This window comes from Mus musculus, chromosome 1, assembly GCF_000001635.26.
Source record: "Mus musculus strain C57BL/6J chromosome 1, GRCm38.p6 C57BL/6J".
Classification (NCBI taxonomy): domain Eukaryota; kingdom Metazoa; phylum Chordata; class Mammalia; order Rodentia; family Muridae; genus Mus; species Mus musculus.
In genome coordinates, this window is record NC_000067.6 from 125,666,598 (window position 1) to 125,689,193 (window position 22,596).

A 22,596-nucleotide genomic window follows, 5' to 3' on the forward strand; every position below is an offset into this window, starting at 1 on the left:
TCCCACAACTTTGTGTGTGTGTGTGTGTGTGTGTGTGTGTGTGTGTGTGTGTGTGTGAGAAGAAGTTGACAATAGAGTCTTTCATCTCACTCGACTCTAGGGTATGTGTGTAAAATTGACAATTAAGGCAAACTAAGGCATCAGGATTTTAAGGATCTTGAATGTCTCCATAAAAAGTTTCTTCTTTCCCCTGTAGAAATAGTTTGTGTAGTTTCTGATTCTCCCCAAGTCCTTTCTACATGTGGGCCAGTCACTTCCATGAGAGTAACAGTGACAGCAACCATATTTTGGAATCACTTTTATTCCTGCACTTTCTAAGTCATCAAAATTTTGTTCATGTCCTTAGTACATTGAAATAAACCCTAGCTCAATCCTGTAATGATGGCAAACCTGACCATCCCAGACATGTTTCTTCTCTCCTGTATCCAAGCTCACTCAAGCTCACATGTTCTAGTGCTCTTGAGCAGGTGATAATAGTGTGGCTCATGACAGATACACTCGGAACAACTCTGAGCATCACATTTGTCATGAGACCATCTCAATGGACTCCAGGCTTATTACCTAACAGTTCACAGAAGAGACCAAAACCCTGAGATGGGGGCATTAGCTCCTGTTCTCATTGTTAAGACAAAATACCTGACAAACAAATTTAAACAAGGGCTGGTTTACCGCCTCTCACAGTTTAAGAGGACATGGTCCATCATGGTGGATAAGGCATGGTGGCTGGAGCAGATGGCCATCTTACATCTCCAGTTAGAAAGCAGAGACTAGACTCCAGTAACAAACTTCCTCTAGAGACGCTCCACCTCCTAAAGGTTCCACAACCTTCCCAAATACCAGCTAATGAGCAAGTGTTCAAACACATGAGCCTGTGAGATGGGGGAAGAGAAGGATTTTACCTTGAAAGCACTGTGGCAGATAGTAGGTAATGCTGATTTCATCTGCCAAGGCTTCCTAGGCTCAGACTGAATACAGTGTTCCCAGTCAAAGACTTGGACCCCCTGTTTCTGGATACAGATGTGGTCATCACTGAAGAGTCTCTCTCCCATCAGTGTAAAGGGTTAGTGATGAGGACATTGTTGGATCTGATAGTGTCTAGGAGAAAAAGATAAGGACAAGTTGTCACTTGAGTTTTGGATTTGTCTTTTTGTGTCTGTTTCCTTGATTCCTTATTGCATTCTCTGTTTGCCAAAAGGGAAATTTATAGTCAGAAGGAAGTCATGAAGGGGAATCTTATACTTGTAAAACTGCCAATATTTTTCCAAGGGAGTGATGATTTTATTTTTTAAAAGTAGAGGGAGAATGCTGGGGAGACGGCTTTGTGGGTAAAAAAGGTGTGCAAGTCTGAGGACCCAAGCTTGAATGCCCAGAACCCTGTATAAGCCCATGGGAATCCAGGATGACAGATTAAAAACATAGCCTAAGGTTCCAAGGTAGCTGAAGAATGAAGCCAGGCCTGCAGTGTGTATCTATTAGTCCTCTGAAGACAGCAGGGGTTGCTACTGCATTCATTTATGTCCATCTCACCTGTGTATTCAGACCAGCCATGACAAATATAACTGACAACAGCATCTTCACGTGAGTGAAGACATCTCTGTGACAAGGCTTTGACCAACAAAGGAGCATTAAAGTCTCAGAGTGTGTCCCTGTGAATCCACTCCCTGTGCAGACACAGTAGGAGTTGACGTCCATGGAGACATGGCTGACTGGCACATTGGTCAAAGTTGAATTCACAGTGGTGTCTAAGGAATCCCGGGGCATAGTCCCAGAAGGGAGCCCCAAGAGCCCCCTGACATGTGGCACTGTGTAGACACAGCTGGGATCCACATTCATCGATCTCCATCTCACAGTTCACACCAAAATACTCTGGAGGACAGACCCACGTGTTTCTTCCTATCTGCTTGAGGTATCCAACCTCATTCATACAGGGACCGGAAACACATTCATCCACTTCCAAGACACAACGCCTGCCTTGGTATCCAGGCACAGAAGCAGGAGTAGCCATTGACTCCATCCTGGCACAAATATTTACTTTACACCCAGATCAGTTTTCCCTCCCTCCTTCCCTCTTCCCTCCCCACCTTTCTTTCTCCTCACAGAAGGGGAGGCCTCTCATGAATATCAACCCACTTGATTTGGCATATCAAGTTGCAGAAAGAGATAGCCTCTGTTCAATTTCTCAGGGGTCCCACATGAGGACCAAGCTGCAAATCACTTTAAATTTTTATAATTCTACACACACACACACACACACACACACACACACACACACACACACAAAACCAAGGTCAATGCCTTCCTATGCTTTCTTCTAAGAGGCTTACAGTTTCTTAAAATTATGTGGGGGATTGAAAGATTTATTTTTGTATTTTTTAAAATGTGTGTGTGTGTGTGGAACGCCAGGACCAAGAAGTGGGAGTGGGTGGGAGAGGGTATGGGGGACTTTTGGGATAGCATTGGAAATGTAAATGAAGAAAATACCTAATAAAAATAATAATAAATGTGTGTGTGTGCGTTTGTATGCGTGTGCTTATGCGAACATGTGTGCATGTGATCTCCGATATCAGAAGAGTATGTTGGAGCCCCTGGAGCTGGAATTGCAGGTGGTTGTGAGCCACCCAGTGTAGGTGCTGGGAACTGCGCTCAGGGCCCTGGAGCTAGCCAAGCTGTCTCTCCAGCTATCCAGCTGTCTAGCTGTCCAGCTGTCCAATGTTCTGATTTTGTGCACAGTGTTAAAGGACAAGGCCCTGTGTCATGCTTTTGCATGAGGATATCCAGTTTTTCTAATACCATTCACTGCAAAGACTGCCCTTTGTATCCTGTGTTTACAGAGCTGCCCTGTCAAAAGGTACTTGGCTGTATAGGCTTCATTTTATTTTGGAGTCTCTGTTTTGTTTAACTGAGCTGTGTCTGTTTGACTCTCTCTCTCTCCTTCTCTCTCTCCCTCTCCCTCCCTCCCTCCCTCTCTCTCTCTCTCTCTCTCTCTCTCTCTCTCTCTCTCTCTCTCTCTGTGTGTGTGTGTGTTTAGTTTGTATTCTAGTATCCCCAAATGAATGAATGAATGAATAAGTTTATATTACCACAATTTTTAATGTAATTTAAAATCATGAATTGCGGTACATCCAGCTTTTTCTTTGTCAAGATTGATTTTTGGATATTCAAGATCTTCAGTAGTTTCCATATGAATTCTAGATTTTTTTTTCTATTTCTGTGATTATACACTGCTAGAATTTCAATGGAGGTTGTGCTGAGTCTGTATGCAAATGTGGGTAGAATGGCCTCTTCTAATGTTAATTCTTCCAATCCACGGTGGGGACAAAACTGTATCCCCTTGAATTCTTTCATTAATGTTTAATTTTTTTCCAGTGTGCAAGCATTTCACATTCTTGGTTAAATTTATTTGCATTTCATTCTTTCTTTTCTTGTGAATTTGTTCGTGTGCGTGTGCGTGTGTGTGTGAAGGGCTGAGGTCACCTGCCAGAGTTATTTCTTAGACACCACCCATCTTGTTTATTTAGAGACCTGACCTCTTATTGTATTGGAACTCTTCAAACAGGCTAGGCTGGTTGGCCACTGAGCCCCAGGGATCTGCTTGCCTCTGCCTCCTCAGTGCTGGGATTACAAGTGTGAGCCACCACTGGGTCTGTGCAAATGAGTACAGGTGTGCTCTAAAGCCAGAAGAGGGCACTGGATTCCATGGAGCTGGAGGTCAGGTGGTTGTGGAGTGCTTCATGTGGGTCCTAGAAACTTAACTTTAAGAGAGTAGTCCTCTACAAGAGCACTACACACCTCTAGCTCCTGACTGATCTCTCCAGTGCCACTCCCAACTTTCCTGTGGTTGCCGGGGATTGAACCCAGGTCTTTATGCTTCCAAGGCAAGCACTGTATTAACAGAGCCATCTCTTCAGCCCTATCTCGTGTGTTCTAGTGCTGTTATAAATGGGTTAGTGTTCTACATTAGCAATTTTGATTTTATGTTGTCCATTGATTTTCATGCTCTTGACTATCTATCAAATAAGCCCTTTAGGGGAATTGCTATTTTACTACCACAGAATCCTCCAGTGCTGCATGGTTAATGGTGGCTCCATAGTTAAGGACTACACTTGCAGAAGACCTGATTCCCAGCACCCAAGTTAAGAGCCTCATGACTAATTGTAACTCCAGGTCCAGGGGATCCAATGTTCTTTTCTTGACTCAGTGGCACCTGCATTCATATGCACACACATACGTTTTTAAAGAAGATGGTCAACGTGCTGAGAATAAGGGATTGTCAGGTGATCAATCGGAAATGGAAGATCTACATCAATGCTCAGAAGGTGCAGGAAACATCTAGGAAGACAGGATGGAAAAAGTGTAAGAGCCAGAGAATGGTTGCAGAGTGCTGCCTTGTGTTCATGACATAACCGTGCAGTCTCAAGCTCACTGCTGCTGTTTTCTGTTATGTTACGTACATAAGACCTGCCCAGGATCAAGTCAGTCAGATGGGAGAAAGACTGATGAGGACCTGTCCCTAACAGAGGAGCTAGTGCCAGCTGATGGCTGCTGGGTTGGGAGAAGATAGTGTGTGTGTGTGTGTGTGTGTGTGTGTGTGTCCATGCTTCAGTGGTTTCCCCCTCCCATGCATGTGCATATATATAGCACTAACTGGGCTTAGTGGGTTATTAAAACATGAGGACAGGAATGTGGAAGGGGAATGTGTTGGAGGGGAAGGATAAGTAGGATTGGGGAGTTGGCAGTAGGTATATTAGATACATGTCTGAATTTGTCAAAGAATAAGTAAAATGTTTTCTTTAAATAAAAAACCTAATATGTGTATGTAGACAATGTAAACAATATGGCAGGTATTTAAAAATTCTTTATTATATTTGTTATGACACTAATTATTATTATTGTTAATTTGCACATTTATTTTTTTATATCTTTGTGTGTGTGTGTGTGTGCCTGTGTGTGTGTGCATTTAAGTGTCAGCAGAGGCCAGAAGAAGGTGATGTGTACCCCAGATTTGGATTACAAGTGTCTATGAGCTGCTTGACATAGGTCCTAGAAACTGAACTCAGATCTTCAAGAGTAGCATGCACTTTTAAACACCCCATTAGGTACTTTTAATATAAAGTCATCCAATCGTCTTGATAAGCACATGGAATGAATACGGCTGTTGTCCTCTGGTGACAAAAGAGGAAACCAAGGCACCAAGAGGCTAAGTGAGTGGTCAGGACCAGATCCAAGACCCAGGAGTCTGGCCTCCAAGGGCATCTGCTACCGCATCCTCAGAGGACCCAGCACACCGACGGAAGACAATCCTCAGCTGATTTGTATGTTTACCTAGCAAGATCTGGAAGATCCATGGTAAGATTTCAGTATAATTTCCGTTATGGCTGAAAATTCTGTATCCGTTCAATACTTGAGGGGTGGAATACACAGAGTTGCTTCCCAAGTGAGCTGGAGAGATTGTGTAAGGCTGGAAAGAGAGTTTCTCTTTTACCTGGAATGTTTTAACATAAGGTCACCAAGGCCCAAGAGCTCTGTGCTTCTTTACAAGGCACGGGAGTGTCCAAACTCTTGACATTACAATGTGACATTATCATTTATGAATGTGTTGGGCCAAGTTCACAGCTCTTCTGGGATGCCTGTGACCCATGGGTTGCAGGTTGGACACACGTCGGGGTATGGGAGAAGCCGAAGTACCTTCTATTTATGTGTTTGAGGTGTGTGTGTGTGTGTGTGTGTGTGTGTGTGTGTGTGTGTGTGTGTGTGTAGGTGCCCATGGAGGCCAAATAAGGCAGCAGATCCCTGGAGGGAGTGACAGGTGGTTGTTGGGAGCCCACTGTTGGTGCTGGGAACAAAACCACAGTCCACAGGAAAAGCAGTACCTGTTCCTAATACCTATGTCATCTCTCCAGCCCTCCACTTTATTATTTTTTGAGACATTTTTTTTCACTGAACCTGGAGCTTTCCATGTAGGCTCAGCTAGCTTAGCTGCCACTGAACCTCAGGGGTCCTTCTGTCTCTGCCTCTATGGTGCTGCGATCACAGGCATATTCATCACCACACCTGTAGTGGACTCTGGAGATTCAAGTTCAAATCCTCAAACTTGTGAGGCAAGCACTCTATCAACTAAGCCATCTTCTCAGACCCAAAGGTCTTCATTTCTCTCATTTTGACCCCACTTTGCCATTATGCTAGGAAAATGTGTAGATTGTACAAATCCTGACCAAAAGCCACGTCCTCAGCAAGTGAGAGACCATTGAACAGTTGTTTTTTAATTTGTTTTTAAATTGCCCTTAGGAAAAGCAAAGGTGAAATGTACATCTATTTCTCCTAGACATTTGCTCAAAATACATATTTTTCTATCTTTACTGTGAGGGAAGAATTTCCATTAGTTTGATTTTTACTTTGGCTATGCATTTATAATTTGTCTCCTCATCTTAGCAAAGAACATTTTAATGAAAACAATTGGGTAGTAACTGAATCTGGTCTGAGCAGAACAAACCAGGTTACCACAGTGAGCCGAGGATAGCTGGGATGGCTGGAACAGCTGGGGACAGGAGAAGCTCTGGGTGGTGGGACACAGGTGACCCTTTCCCAGAATGCCTCTGCTCCAGCAGCTTCAGGGAGACATTGCCATAGGGAGGAAAGTGTTTAGGTGCCAGGTATACTTGACCTTGAATTTTCCTTTAGAGTTGTCTGGTAGTCACTTTATCCTCCTCTCAAGTTTCTCATCTGTAAAATGAGGGCAATGATACCTACTTTACACTGTTGTGAAGATAATAAACAAAACAAAACAAAACAAAACAAAACAAAACAAAACAAAACAAAGAAAAACAATGAACCATGAGGCTGGGCAGATGGCTCAGCAGAGATACGTGATTGCTCTTCTTACACAGGCCTGGAATGTGGTTCTTAGTATGTACATCTAGTGGCTCATAATCACCTGAAACTCCAAATCCACAGCATCCAATGGCTTCTTCTGGTCTCCCAGGGCACCTGTACGCATGTAAACACACACACGCACACACACACACACACACACACACACACACACGTTTGATTCTTTAAAAACAACTGTATGTCTACATAATGAGACCTTGTCTCAAAATAATAAAAAACCAACAAACCAAATAAATTAACAAGGTGGACAGAACCTGAAGAACAATTTCTGATTTGACTTCTGCCCTCTACATATACATGTGTGCACATGCACCTGCACACACACACACACACACACACACACACATGCACAGGCACATACACAATTCTATTAATGTTCATGGCATATATATGTGTATGTGTATATATATATGGACATCCACCATCCATATATATATGGATGTGTGTGTGTTTGATATGTATGTATGTACATTTGGCTTTTTCATACATCTTTAGTGCTATTTATGCCTTCTCTCTTCCTCTTCTCTTTATTACCCTCCCTCTCTCTTCCCCAGTTACTCCTCTCGTCTCTGGTTTTTGTTTTCTCCCTTCATAGCTCCTGTGTTATCTTATTCACTTTAGATAGCCTCTGGTCCAGTATTTTATCCTCTCTGGAGCTCCTTTCCCTGTTCCTCTATGGCCCATTTCTGCTTCCCTCGCTTCTGTAGTTAAGGGGCTATATATTCAAATACAGAGACTTGGAGCTAGGATCCACAAGTAAGAGAACAAGGGATGCTTATCTTTCTGGGTTACCTCACTCAGTAAATATATTCTAGTTCCTGAATCTTTAGTTTCTGTTTTCTTTACCGCCAAGTAGTAGCCCATTGTACATGTGTGCCACATTTTCATGTCCATGCATTGGTTGAAGGACACATAGGTTGTTTCTCCATTTCCTAACTCTTGTCACTAGAGTTGCATTGATCATGGCTGAGGGAGCAAGTGTCCGTGAAGTAGGGTTGAGGCCCTTTGCATATATGCCAAGGAGTGCCACAGCTGGGCCTTATGCCAGGTTACTTTCAGCTCTTTGAGAGTTCTCCTCACTGATTCCCACGGTGGCTGCACCAGGTCTCAGGTCTATCAGCAGTGGAGGGGGTTCCCCTTCCCAGCATTCTCTTTAGCATTTGTGTTGTTTGTTTTCTTGATCTTAGATATTATGACTGGGGTAAGATCAAATTTCAAAATAGTTTCCAAATTACATTTTCCTTATTGCTAAGGAGTTAAACACTTAAAGATATATTTTTTAGCCATCTTCTTCTTTTTTTTTTTTTTGAGAACTCTGTCCACCTACGTACACCACTTTTTAATTCAGTAATTTATTTTCTTGATTCTTTGTTGTTTTTTTTTTCTCTGAGTTCTTTATCTATTTTGGATAATAATCTTCTACTGGGTGTATAGATGGCAAGGATTCCCCCCCTCCACTCTGGGGGCTTCCTCCTCACTTGATTGATGGTTTTCTTTGTGTACAGGAGCTTTTAAATTTTATGAGGTCCCATTTGTGAATTGTTGGCCTTAATTCCTGGACAAATGGAATTGTATTTCCTGCACCCATGTCTGTTTTCCCCTAGCAATTCAGCGTTGAGGTCTCTGATCTGCTTGGAATTGATTTGGGGGCAGGGTGATAACTATGGCTCTTTTTCACTATTCTACAGTACGGTCATCCATCCCAGTGTGGGCAGTGCCATCCCTAGACAGGTAGCCCTGGGGTGGATGAGAAAGAAGCTAGCAGGCCTGGAGCGTGGGTAAGCTAGCAAATCCTGAGTCTCCATGTGTTCTGTTTCAGTTCCTACCCTGACTTCCCTCCAAGACTGACCTAGGGAGTAAAAACCAAGTAAAAGCCCTTCACCTCAAGTTGCTTTGGCTAGGAGTTTGTTAACATAGCAACCCAAAGCAAGCTAAAACACACAGTGAAAAGGTGACTACAAACAATTCCCTTGTTTCCTTGTGCCCCAGAGCTACTGTTAAGTGTGTTACACCTGTGGTCTCTTGCTATACTTATTGAGCCTCAAAGTACTATTAACTTAAGTCCCAAGTTAGGGGACTTGAGTTAATAATATCTAGATACATTTACCCTGTACAACTGCAAACCAGCACCCTTCAGTGCACCTCCTTTCCTTCGCTGTCTCTGGGAATTGCCCTTCTCAGCTTCCTGTCTTTATGTATTTGAATTTTTCTTAAGATTTCACACAGAGTGGGGGATGTGGCTCAGTTGGTAGAGGGTTTGTCCAGCATTTGTGAAGCCCTAGGTCTCAATGTCTCACAAAGAGTGGTGTTAAATGCCTGAAATTCCAGCACTTGGAAGGGGGAGGCAGAAGGATCAGGAGTTCAAGATTTTACTGGCCTATATGGTGTTGGAAGCCAGCCTGTGTTACCTGAAACCATCTTTCAAAAAACAAGCAATAGACAACCAACCCAAAGAAGTAATTTTATGACCCAAGGGGACTCAGTTATCTTCTGTCTTTGAAGTGTTAACCCAGGTATGGTGATCCAGACAAGGAAAAGCTGTTGTCAGGATGGGTAGGGACTATACACAGTCTAATTCTTCAGGACAGTAGTGCTTGGCTTACAGTGACTTCCCCAAGTCCCCACTTAGCAATGTCTGCACACACGTTGACTGTTGGGTGCATATGTCCACTCACTTTCTTTCGATTTTCGATTCTAGAGTTACATGGAATTTCTACACTGAAAAGCTCAACCTGAGCATTAGAATCCCTCCACCCGTTTAAGAGGAGGGGTGTGTGTGTGTGAGGGGGGTGAGAGGGGTGAGGGGGGACGGGACCTCTTTGAGAGCCCATGAGCTCCTGCTGTGGTCCTCTAGCTTGTGGAAACAGCTTCCCTTGAAGGACTTGCTTCCCTAACCAGGTATCTAGAACACAGGCACCCCTTTCGCATCCACCTACATTCCCAGCCCCTGGGGAGAGAATGGCTTCGTGACACAACCACCAACTGCGGTATGGAGAGGCAGCGTGCACTATGCACATGAGGAGGCTTGGAGCCAAGCCAGACTTCAAAAATGGTCTTATTAGCCAGGTTGGGGATGACTTCCAGGTAGTAATTCATTGCAAATACCTGGGTATCTTATAACCTAGGCACTACTGGGAGCGCACTTGCAGAGTTTTCAGGGCAAGCCACAGCCCAACCAGTCTTGCAAGGCAGGGCATCTCAGATACAGGAGTTTATAGATGATTGCCTCTCTCCATGGCCGGGAGAGACCTCCGCCTTCCCAGGTGCCACACCTACTCGGTTTGCCGGTCCCAAGAAACCTCAAAGACTGGCCAGGAGAAGGCTGCAAGAGCGAGGGGGTGGGGAGGTGCTGTTCCTTTTCCTGCCACAATCTGTGTTGAGTCAGACCCTGAGGCTGGCTGGGCTGGTTCTGCTGCAGGCTGCTAAGCAGAATGGGCTGTGGTTAATGATTGACCCGTGTGAGACCTCTTCCCTTCCCTTCTGAAAGGCAGTCGGGGAGGCCAGTGCCAGGGACCTGGAAGGGAGAGGAGGATCCGCCGCCAGACAGAGTTCTGCGGCTCTTACTCAGAGTTGAGTAGGGAGGTCAGAGCCTCCTCCGGACTGGTCCCTCCTCACCCGGAGTGACTATCTCCAAACCCCACCGCCACCCACTGCGTCGCCAGGGATTCTAGGGTGAATTATTCCAGGAAGTTACAATGAGAGAGCCGAAAAACTAAGTCACTCCTGGCCAGCCAACCACAGTGACAGAAAAGTGTTGCGCCCACGCTGGTGAGTTGCGGGGCTTCTTTGGGAGGCCGAAGAAAGGGCAGTGGAGACATTTGGGGACCTGGTGGTCTGGGTCTCTCTTCCTCATGGCTTCATCCAGTGGCTCCAACCACATCTGCTCCCGTGTCATCGATCACAGCCATGTTCCTGAATTTGAGGTGGCCACTTGGATCAAAATCACCCTCATCTTGGTGTACCTGATCATCTTTGTGGTAGGCATCTTGGGCAACAGCGTCACCATCAGGGTTACGCAGGTATTGCAGAAGAAGGGCTATTTGCAGAAGGAGGTGACAGATCACATGGTCAGTTTGGCTTGTTCAGATATCTTGGTCTTTTTGATTGGCATGCCCATGGAGTTCTACAGCATCATTTGGAACCCCCTGACCACACCCAGCTATGCTCTGTCCTGTAAGCTCCACACGTTCCTCTTTGAGACGTGCAGCTACGCCACACTGCTGCACGTGCTGACCCTCAGCTTTGAGCGCTACATTGCCATTTGTCATCCCTTCAAGTATAAAGCAGTGTCTGGACCTCGCCAGGTGAAACTGCTGATTGGCTTTGTATGGGTCACCTCCGCCCTGGTGGCACTGCCTTTGCTCTTTGCCATGGGTATCGAGTACCCTCTGGTAAACGTACCCACTCACAAGGGACTCAACTGCAACCTCTCTCGCACCCGCCACCACGATGAACCTGGAAACTCCAATATGTCCATCTGCACGAACCTCTCCAACCGTTGGGAGGTCTTCCAGTCCAGCATCTTTGGGGCCTTTGCTGTTTACCTGGTGGTCCTGGCGTCTGTGGCTTTCATGTGTTGGAATATGATGAAAGTGCTAATGAAGAGCAAGCAGGGCACTCTTGCAGGGACCGGGCCACAGCTCCAGCTGAGGAAGTCAGAGAGTGAGGAGAGCCGGACAGCAAGAAGACAGACCATCATATTCCTGAGTGAGTCTAGGTCGCGGTGGGGAGAGGGGGCTGGGGGGAGGAGGGGGGACGTGGGCCTTCTGGCCCGAGAAGTGAAACCCGGAGTTCACTGAGGCTAAAAAGCAGCAGCTAAATAAAGGTCTTGGTGCTTATTGGGGGGCGGGGAGGGGGGGGCGGGGGAGATGTCTCTTCTTTGTGTTTAGGAAAAATGTGGCCTGTGACATTGAAAGGTCTGGTACATTATTCCTATGACTTCAGGCTATAAACAAAGTATCTTAGATAAAGATACTGGGTGATAAGAGGGACAAATGAAATCACCCAGGTCGAGTGAGAGTTCCTTTGGACAGGGACAAGTCCTTCAGAGATAAAGAGAGATACTGCTATCTTACTGGATCCTTAGGCCAGAGAGCCTTAACTCGGCAGGGAAATTTTGTCCGAATTTGTTTTTCTCCTCTTTGGAAGAAACTGGCTTCTCAGGGATACTTGCTCTTTAGACTGCTATTTCTAGCAGCTGTGATCTACAAGTCTAAAGAAACTGAGCTTTGATCTGCTCACTCTGAGATGTATGTGAGCACTCCCTGCTTAGATTTCTGCTGGGCCATGTACCTTCTTAGTACAGTGAGGCATAGCAGGGATTTCGGTTTATCTGATGAGCTGACCTCGACATTTCTCTACACCCCAACTTCTGATGGAAAGAGAGAAAGAGAGAGAGAAAGGAAGGGAGGGAGGGAGAGAGGGAGGGAGGGAGGGAGGGAGGGAGGGAGGGAGGGAGAGAGAGAGAGAGAGAGAGAGAGAGGCGTTTGCTTCCAAAACTTGGTGGTGATGCAAGTATTTGAAATTAAGGGTCTTCTCTGGGCTTAAGGGGATGAATTCTAGGGAACCAGTTATATATAAGACCCCAAAACCTTCAGAAGAGAGTCATGGGAAGTTGGAGATGGGGCTTGAATGGGAGAGTGCTCGCCTAGCATGCTGGAAGCCCCAAGTGCCTCCACCAGCACTACATGAACTTGGTGTGGTGTCCCATACTCGTAATCCTATCGTTTGAGAGGTAGAAGCAGGAATATCAGAAGTTTAAGGTCATAATTGGCTATATAGTGAATCTGAGGCTACCCTGGGTTCTATGATACCCTAAAACAAAACCAAATACAGAGCAAAACAAGAAATCCTGAATTAAGGGCTAGAGAGATGGCTCCACAGGAAAGAGAACTGCTCTTCCAGCAGACCCTGCTTGGAGTTCCAGCACCCTCGCCTAGTGGCTCAGAGCTACCTGTAACACTTCCAGCTCGGGGGCCATGACTGCCTCTTCTGGACAGCTTAGTCACCTGCCCCTGATATATACACATATGAATAATAATAAAAAAATTTTTAAAGGACAAACCAACCCAAACCAGAAGGGTTTTGTTACTGACCTCTGGGAGCCAGGGCTTTAACCCAGACATCTATAACACATGTCACCAAAGGCTGCTAAAAATATTTTTCAGCAAAAACAAGGAAAAAGTGATGTCATAGGTATGTGAGTGGGAGCTTGGTCAAGGGAGAGTTGAGATTACACACATTCTTCTCCTCATCAGTGTTGTTTCCTGAGAAAAATCAATCCTGGGGTTGTTTGAAACTTGTGCAAGCAGTTCCAGGGTTGGAAGGCACGTGAGTCTTAAGTTGGCCCTTCCTTTGGCTGAGGGTGGGCCAGCTGCCGAATTGGTTTTAATCCAAGAAAATGGTAAGAGACCAGCTTGTACGTCTTGGATGAGCCTGTGGCACCAAGAGCTGTATTACTGGCATGGAAGGGGAGCCCAGGGTGCCAACTGGGATTTCTAAGTTCTTGCACAGGGAATTGGATGAAGGACATTTAGATGGTGGGAGCGACATAGATAGTTTACCATGAAAGAGGTTACTCCCAAGCAAAGAAATGGGCCAGAGAGTGGGAAAAAAAGAAGTTTGGATGCCTTATGGCCCTGGGTTCTTGGAGCTGTACTCTTTTGTGGGCGCTCACCTTATTCTACAATTGTATACTCTGCATGCTCTGCTCCCTGTGTGTAGCTCAGGGTCTTTCATATTAATCTTGATGCCTTTTCTCTTCCCTTCTCTTCTGCCATGGCTGCGCTGGGCAGTATATGTTTCCATTTTATGATATGTGCTGGGGTGGTGGCTCAGTTAGTAGAGTCCTTAGCACGCATGAAGCCCTAGGTTCTGGCTCTGACATGGCATCAAATGGGAAAGTGAGCATGTATAGCTGCCACCCAGCACTCAGCGCGTGGAAGCTGGAGGATCAAAAGTTCACAGCTTAGCATCTATAACACTGTGTTTATAAACAAACAACAACATCATCCAAACCCCATCACATGGGGGGGAATGAGGGTCTGGCCCAGACTTCCACAGTCCGGGTGGAAGGAAAATGGTGTAAGGCAGGGCATAGGCAAGGAAGGAACGAGCTACGTGAGGTCTGCAGACTAATGCTCTGGGAGTCAGAGTGGGGAGTCCTGTGAAATAACATGGCTTGGGACATGGCAAGGGTCCTTAAGCCAATACAATCTGTCGCCCCCTGTCTGTTGCTCAAAATATCCCAGGAGGGACAGAAATCGTGTTTGGTCGCTTGAACATTTGGCAAGAAGTTTCTTTTCCCTCCTAAGTTCCCTTAGACACCATCTTAAACTGTTATCCACTGTTTATACTTTGAAGAGTTTATTTTTAATGTATGTTTATGTGTGTGTGTGAATACACGCGTGTGCATGAAGGTGCCCAAGGAGCCCAGAAGAAGGCATTGAATCTCCCGGAGCTGGTGTTACAGGGAGTTGTGCTCTGTGGGTTCTGGGTACTGAACCTGGTCCTCTGGAAGGGTAGCAAGTGCTCTTAACCACAGCGCCATCGCCATAGACCCTGCTTTTACTGTCTGACCATCTCTGTTTTTTGCTTTTTTCCCATTTCTCTGAGGGGATGGTAGTTCGTCCCCCAGTTCCGGTTCCGGTGAACGTCAGCCTCTACTTGGTATATATGGCCGCGCGTTGGAGATAATTTCTTACAGTAGGAATTGCTTCAAATGAGTTCCTCCTTCCTATCTAGGCGTCTGCGGATTCTTTATAACAACGCTATATTAATCACCCACTGGCTCCCAGCATAGACATTGCTGACTGACAATCAGGTACTCAGTGTGTGATGAGACCCTGAGAAGTTTGCCATTTGTGTTTAGCCCGTCTTCTCTGTGGTAGGTTTTCAAAGCGGTCTGAGCAAATGCTGTCACCCCTCTCCAGTGTATTTCAAAGAACTTTTAAAAATAGGAGCCTCACTAATTAACTCAAGTTAGGGAGTAGATTAATGAAGCGAGGAGGAGGAAGCCATGGCTTACATCCATCAGATTAATACGATGCAATTTGCTTTGTGGGTTTCATAAACTTGCGCTTTGGGGCATTTTAACCCAGAACAAATGAACATATAAATTGTTTATAAACCACTGAATTTAATATAGTGATTTAGCTGTCTTTTTAGTATTGCACTTAACAGATGGATCAAATGAGAATAAATATTTGCTCATTTCAAACATGTTTTGAATTTAATATGAAGTGTAAATGACGACAAAACACAGTATGTCTTCAGAGCACTTGAAGCAATAAAAAATCAATTAAAGGTTCCCTCCTCATTGTTAAAAAATTTTTCTAACTTCTGGATAATGGAGCCAAAATTCATCAACCCAAGCAAGATGAGGAAGCCATTGTAGCAATTATTAATTTTCTTTTCTGCATATTTTCGTGGTTATCCCTCCACTGTATTGAGGTGCTGAGCTGGTAAATAATGAGAAAAAAATGAGGGATCCTGGGAGAGAAAACAGTGCCAAGATGCCCAATAGGCCACAAGCAATTTGCAGGATAAACCCTGATAATGCAAAAGTGCCTGTTCCTGAAAACTCCTGCCTTGCCTGTCCCTCCCCTGTCCCTCCCTTTTCCTTCCTCTTTCCCTCCCTCGCTCTCTCCCTTGTCACTCCTTCTCCCTCCCTCCTTCTCTTCCTCTCCCTCCATCCCTTCTTCCCTTTCTTCCTTCTTCCCTCCTCCCTCCCTTCTTCCTTTCTTCTTCCCATCTGTGTGTGATGTGTATGTGTGGCCATAATACATGGGCCATTCATATAGGGTACTTATATTCAGACAAGAACTCATATACATAAAATAAAAACAAACACATGTTTTTAAAATGCAGATAGATCATTTTGGTGGCACTCCAGGAAGCTTTCAAGGTAGCAGCTTGCATGTAATCCCCAGAGGACATTAGAACACAGAAGCTCAGCTGTAAACTGTGCTACGGAATTTCATAAAATCAATGACAGAGAACCCAGGAAACCCATGAATCAAATGTGGCCAGCCACTAAGGACAAGAGGCTATCTGACTTAGGCCAGGTAATTGTGAGAGAACAGAACAGTGACAAGGATAACCCTAAGACAGGCGCTTCAGCATGAGTGGTCTGGGTGAAAAAAACGCAAAGGAAGACTACTGGAGAAAGTCAGTCTATAATATAGCTGTTAAAATATTTCTTTCTTTAGTGTGTGTGTGTGTGTGTGTGTGTGTGTGTGTGCCTGTGCCCACGAGGCCAGAGGAGGACATCAGATACCCTGGTATTAAAGTTAGAGACAGTTGTAGATCAGTTTATGTGGGAGCTAGAAACTAAATCTGGGCCCTATACAAGAGCAGTCCTGTTCTTCACTGAACCATCTCTCTGGGCTCCACTTTGTCTCTTTTTGGGTGAGGTACACATGTAGCCCAGGCTGACCTTGAACCCACTAAGTAGATGAAAATGATCTTCAGTTTATGGTCCTCTTGCTTCTACCTCCCAAATCCTGGGATTACAGGTGTGCATATGCCCAGCTTATGGAGTCCTGGGAATGAAATCCAGGGCTTCCTGCATTTTCAGCAAGTGGGGTTTTTTTTTTTGTTGTTGTTGTTTGGCTTTTTTGTTTTTTTGTTTTTTTGTTTTTAAACCAACTGAGCCACATCCCCAGCTCACCATAAGAACGTTCTAATAGTTATTTTGTTGACTAGTTTAATTTTCCAAGCAAAGATATTTTCTGCAGTGTACAATGATCTATCAACTCAGTCTCTTGGGGAAATATCATCAAAATTAAATTAGTGACCTCTTAGCATAAGATAATATTTTGATTCAAATGCTTGAATATATCAGGAGAAAGTTTTACCTCCAATATTCAGATTATTGCTATCTTCTCTCCTTGCCTTTATTGATGTAGATGCGGCTATAATAAATGATACCGCCTGTTTATTTTTTCTATTTGTGAAATCCATCATAAATTGCAAATTTCCTGCGATCAGCCTGGTAGACAAATACAATAATGCTGCTTTATTTGTATAATCAGCCTGTCTCGGAGATTTCATTTCTCTGTCGGAGACATGCACAGCATTTGAGGAAGGGAATATTGGAGTCTTAGGCCCCATTCATTAGCATGCCTGCTCATCAGTCTCTGTTGCATGCTTCTTGGGGGCTGTCAGAGTATAATCAGGGTGTAGGTGCCTTGGTTGAGCAAAGCATCTGCTTACTAGTGCCCAAGTGGAGAGTAAAATTCGTTTATGAAGAAACAGTGCATGAGGAGAATATTAAATTGGAAGTTCAGGGGTCCAGTCTGGCCTCCTGGACAAAGACCCTTGATCTGGCACTATCAGCTCTTCCTGCCTCTTCCATTATTATTGTTATTATTTTAAAATATTTCATAGCTGGATATACTGGCATGCGCCTTTAGTCACCATACTCAGGAGGCGGAGGCAGGTGGATCTGTGTGAGTTTAAGGCCAGCCAGGGCTACATAGTGAGATCCTGTCTTAAAAAAAACAAAAAGTAATGTGTGTGAGTATTTTACCTGCTGCATATATGTGCGGCCTGTAAGGTGGTCACCATCACATCCAGTTTGTGCAGTGCTGGGGATGGAACCCAGAGCTTCGTGCCTGCTAGGCAAGCTCTTACCAACTAGCTGCATCCCACCTGTGTTTCCCTTCTGCTATATCCTCTGCTAAGTGACTCTCTAACCTCAACTCCTCCCACCCATGCTCACTGAGTTTTAGAGAGAAGTTTGGTCATCATGGCTTCAGTCTGTCATGTAAATGAATGTTGTTTAGCCTCCGGTGTTACCTTTCTTTTGTAAGCATCTCCAAATGACCTGTGGTACCCTAGTGCTCTTCCTACCATTCTCAGGAAATACCATCAGTCGGAATGAACCTACCCTTTGTTCTTTGTTTGGACTTGGTGATACTGAGGAATGAACCCTGAGATTTTTACAAGTGCAGTTAGGCAAGTGCTCCCTTGCTGGACCATGCCTCCAGCCTGAGTCTGCATCTTCTTTTGCTTGGACCTTGGCTCTCCTTCATACTATAGCGATTGACACTTCCTTTGGTACCTCAGCTCTAATCCAACCTTCTAAAATAGGAAGTTGGCTCCATCCTATCACGCTGACGTCAGTGCAGACTACTGTCCTTGACATGGGGTTGTCTGTAGTCTGGCTTCACTGAGTTCCCCCCTCCCCTTGGATTGGTCTCAGTTGGCTGCTGTAAGAACCATCCCATGGTTCCTTCCAAAACACACACTTTTTTTCTTAAGGTTCTGCTAGCTGAAAGTCTGGTTTGTAAACACCATCAAGGGTGGGGTTGTCTCCCAAGACCACTATTTTATTTATTTATTTATTTATTTACTCATTCATTTGCCATTTTATTATTTTTTTTTCATGGTTCTGGATGTCCCAGAATTCAACCTCAAACTCACAGAGATCCCCCTGCCTCTATCTCTCAATCAAGTGCTGGAATTAAAGATGTATGCCACCACTCCTGGCTTTCTCCGTTTAAAAAAATATTTGTATTACTTTTAAAATTAAATTAACTTATTTACTGTGCATGGATGTGTGTGTGTGTGTGTGTGTGTGTGATCCTGTGCCTTTGTATGCACGTGGAGGTCAGAAGACAACTTCCAAGACTCAGTTCTTTCCCTCAACCATGTGAGGCTCAGAAATTGAACTCAGGGCATCAGTCTTGATGGCAGGTGCCTTTATATACTGAGCCATCTCACTAACCCTTTTCCCCTGGAATTGCACATAGCTGTCTCTGCTGTGTCCTCCTGTGTCCTCTCCTCTGTGCGTACACACTCTCCTGATTCCTGTCCCCCAAGGTCATCAGGCACTGCTTCCAGTACATTTACTGTATATTTGGGATGGGGTCCACTTTGTGAATCTGGTGGGGGAGCACACTGAGTCTCTCACACCTTTTAGTTCTGCCCACCTTATCCCCATTTTAAGTCCTTCAGAAGACATGGTTGAACTCATACCCTGGCCTCTGCATGTTGTTTGTTCTGTCTGATTGCTCTTTGGTCAGACTCCCTCCCCCCACTCCAAGTTCACTCATTCTCTTGTTCTTTCTCCAAGGTCTCAGGGAAGCTTAGCTTAACCTCATTAAAATGTTCTCGCCACAAAACTAATAGCTGTAATTCTACATTTACTTGTGCAGTCATTTGATAGTGTCTGGTTTTTTGTTGTATTCCTTGATGGTAGGAGCTGTTCTTAACTTTGTTTTTCCAGTGTGTGCGCATATGTACATGTGTGTGTGTGTGTGTGTATACACGTATATGAGCATGTATGTAGAAGCCAGATGTTGCTATTGGGTATCTTTCATTATAACTGCCACCTTATTTTTTAATAGAACCTTTCACTGAGCCTGGAGCTTACCAGCTACCCAGATTAGCTAATCAGCAAACTCAGGGATTTGTCTGTTTTCACCCCACTTCGGACTGGGATCACAGAGTTCCATGACCATGCCCATCTTTTCAAACTCGGGACCCTGTGCTTGTGTGGCAGGCAAGTTGCCAACTGAGCCATCTCTTTAGCCTCCATCCTTAATTTTCTCTCAGGCTCATACCATCACCCCAGTAGTGTTCAGGGAAAAGCAGATGTTCAACTGTTCAAAAGATGCTTGTTGACTGTATAAATAAATGAACACACCTCAGCTGTTTTAGGTCTCAAACTCTGAACAAATAGCAGAGCTGCGTATTTAACATGTCAAAGTGGAGCTGGCCGCCAGGTTCTTGCAGCATCCCTCAGTACCTGTTACAGGGTCATCCTGGCTAGCACACCCTGCCCCTACCCTAAACTCTCCAGCCCAGGGACTGGCTTCCTTCCCCACACTCTGACTCCTATGCCTTCCCAACATGATAGCACTCTTGAACTGTGAGGCAGAAGAAACCCTCCCTCCCTTAAGTTGCTTCTTGCCAGGTGTTTGGTACAGCAATGAGAAAACATAAAGACGCAAAGGTCTCTGTTAGTCTGGAAATGCTACCTGTGGCGTTTATCAGTCTCTGAACAGAACACGCTCTGCTCATTCTGATCTAAAGTGCCCTCTTTGAAGGGCACCGGGATCCTTTGAAGCCTTTAAGAGGCCAGGGTGGGCAAGGGAGCTCAGTGGGTAAACGTACTTGCTGCCAAGCCTGACAGTCTGAGTTCCATTCCTGGGATCCACAAGGGAGAAAGAGCTGATACCCCTCACACACACTATGTCACACAGACATACAAAAATACATAAATAAATGAGCAGAATTTTAGGGAAAAGCTAGAGTGCCATGGAAGATGTGTAAGCTTTTCTCCCCTTTTGAGCCAGTGACCATTTTGTGCTAATCACTCCCACAATAGCAACTTTAACCACATGTCTCTGTTGTAAATTACCACAGGGTAAAAGTAACTATGGTGCACTTAGCTCTCAGTCCTTGTTAAAAGCTTTACACATTGTTAACGCAGAGGTTGGTTTGTTTGTTTGTTTGTTTTTGTCTTGGGTTTTGGATGGGTTAGAGCCCCAAGAGGGCACTGAGATGAATTACTGGGGAATACAGAATTTATTAGAAGAGCTGTTAATGCCATGGACAGACAGACAGAGGCAAGGGAATGACAGCAGCTGCAAGGAGAGTTCAGGTCGCAGCATCCCAGATAGAAATGCAGATGTCTGAGGAAGGGAATCAGAGCCCAGAAGGCAAAAGTAGGGTCTCTTTGTGTAAGCTTCTAAGTGCAGGGGAGGAGAGAGAGAGAGAGAGAGAGAGAGAGAGAGACAGAGACAGAGACAGAGACAGAGACACAGAGAGAGAGATAGAGATAGAGAGACAGAGAGAGAGACAGAGAGAGACAGAGAGAGAGAGAGACAGAGAGAGAGAGACACACACACAGAGAGAGAGAGACAGAGAGAGAGACAGAGAGACAGAGACACACAGAGAGAGATAGAGATAGAGAGAGACAGAGAGAGAGACAGAGAGAGAGACAGAGAGAGAGACAGAGAGAGAGACAGAGAGAGAGAGAGAGAGAGAGAGAGAGAGAGAGAGAGAGAGAGAGAGACACTATAGCCAGATTTCCCCAGGCAAGAGGCAGGAGAATGGGTGGAAACCAGATCTGTTACCACAGGGATTCCCTTTGATGTAAACTCACTTCCCAGGTAAGGGATCCTGACACCAGGAAGTCCATTACCTAGAAACTTGCAGGCAGGTACTGTGGCCAGCGCGCAGAGAAGGCTGGATTCTAAATGTTACATTTGCACACTTTGAGCACATTTTAGTGCAAGGAGAGCCTCAAGGAGAAGGGAGGCAGTAACATTTTGAAAATATTAGATTTACGTGCTTTTATTTCCTGTTTAAGTTGAAATTTCACCCTCATCCCACCCTCACTCAAGGCAAAGTCAGGAGGCTAAGGGCCCCAGAGGAGGAAAGAGCAGGTACTGCCTGCCCCGTATGCCCTGCATCCGCATCCATTTGGAGAACAGAAACTGTGTTTCTGACCACTTGAGCTGAGTAGTTGTGTTGAAAGCCAGGCTTCGTGAAGTGTGAAAGAATCGCAAACCCCAGATCTCCGCTTTAATGTTTCCAGGTCCACCAGCTAGACCGTTCACCTGCAGACACTGTCACAGCGAAGGGCGGGGACCTGATTCCCGGAAGCCACTAATGGGATTTTAAAATGGCCTAGACCTCTGCAGCGCTGCCCACAGCAATGGCATTTGCTGCATTACAATTGGATACGTTTCAGGTCTGGTTGTGTTTCCAGAATGTAAAAGAATTTCTGGCAGGAACAGAGGGATTCTAATGAGCCACTTGTGCCCCACCCACTTTGGCTGTTAGACTATTTGAAACATTAGTCCTCAGGAAATTGGAATTTCCCCAGGAGTCTCATGCTGGGGAAGAAAAAGGCCAAAGGCTGGTGCCAGCCAGAAGAGGAATTTCTCTGGAAGGAAGAGGTTTCTTACAGTTCCGACCACTTGTCAGACCATCTTGCAGGAGAGACTGGAGCCCAGACTGTGATGGCTCAGTGATGGGTGGGACCTACACTGTAGCTGGGACTGCTTAGTGATACACCTTTTTCTATTTCAACCTAAACTTAATGTTAACACCCTGAAGATGGCTGAAGGTCCACTGAGCCTACTTGTTCCTCTTCCCAATATGGCCATACTGAGTCATCTCTTCTTCTCTTCTTTTCATTATAACTTGGGTGTTTAACCATCCTCTGAAGGATAGGAGTCAGAGCCTGGCTTGTTAGGGCTAATAGGGTCCAAGCTCTGATTCTGATAGCCCTGGTAATAATGGCTGCCCCTTGAAATACATCTCCGGAGCAGCTGTCACCAGCTTTAGGGAAGGAGTGAGTCTTGAGGTCATCAGTGAACAATGGAGAGGTCTTAGCCTACTGCAGCCTCCGATGCTCTCCGACACACAATGATGGACCAGTGTCTCTAGATTATATAGGGAATATCCTATGGCTGGAGACCTTTCACACTTATTATGGTACTGGGGAATTCAAGGACTCTATTTCGAGTTCTCAGTCTCATTGACCAAAGAAACAAACTCAGAAGAAAGCTTGAGGGTGATTTTTATTAAAAACCTGAGGGGAAAAAAACAGGACAGACAAGCCTTGTGTAAGCCTTGGTGACTCCTAGAAGGAGGAAGAAGAGGAATAAAAGGAAGGAAACTATGCATTTTTAAGTGGAGGTCTGAAAGCAGGCACACATTAAAAGAAATGGTAGTGGGAGAGGTTAG

General features: G+C 45.1%; 1 protein-coding gene and 1 pseudogene across 1 annotated transcript in view; one reads left to right on the forward strand and one right to left on the reverse strand.

Moving 5' to 3' along the window:
* On the reverse strand, positions 1,391–2,518 carry Gm18444 (predicted gene, 18444; annotated as a pseudogene).
* Positions 10,399–22,596, forward strand: part of Gpr39 (G protein-coupled receptor 39) — a 196,867-nt gene continuing 184,669 nt past the window's right edge. The window contains exon 1 of the mRNA NM_027677.2: positions 10,399–11,595. Within this exon, the coding sequence (NP_081953.2) occupies positions 10,740–11,595 (856 nt within the window). The 5' untranslated portion in view covers positions 10,399–10,739. The remainder of the gene's footprint in view (positions 11,596–22,596) is intronic.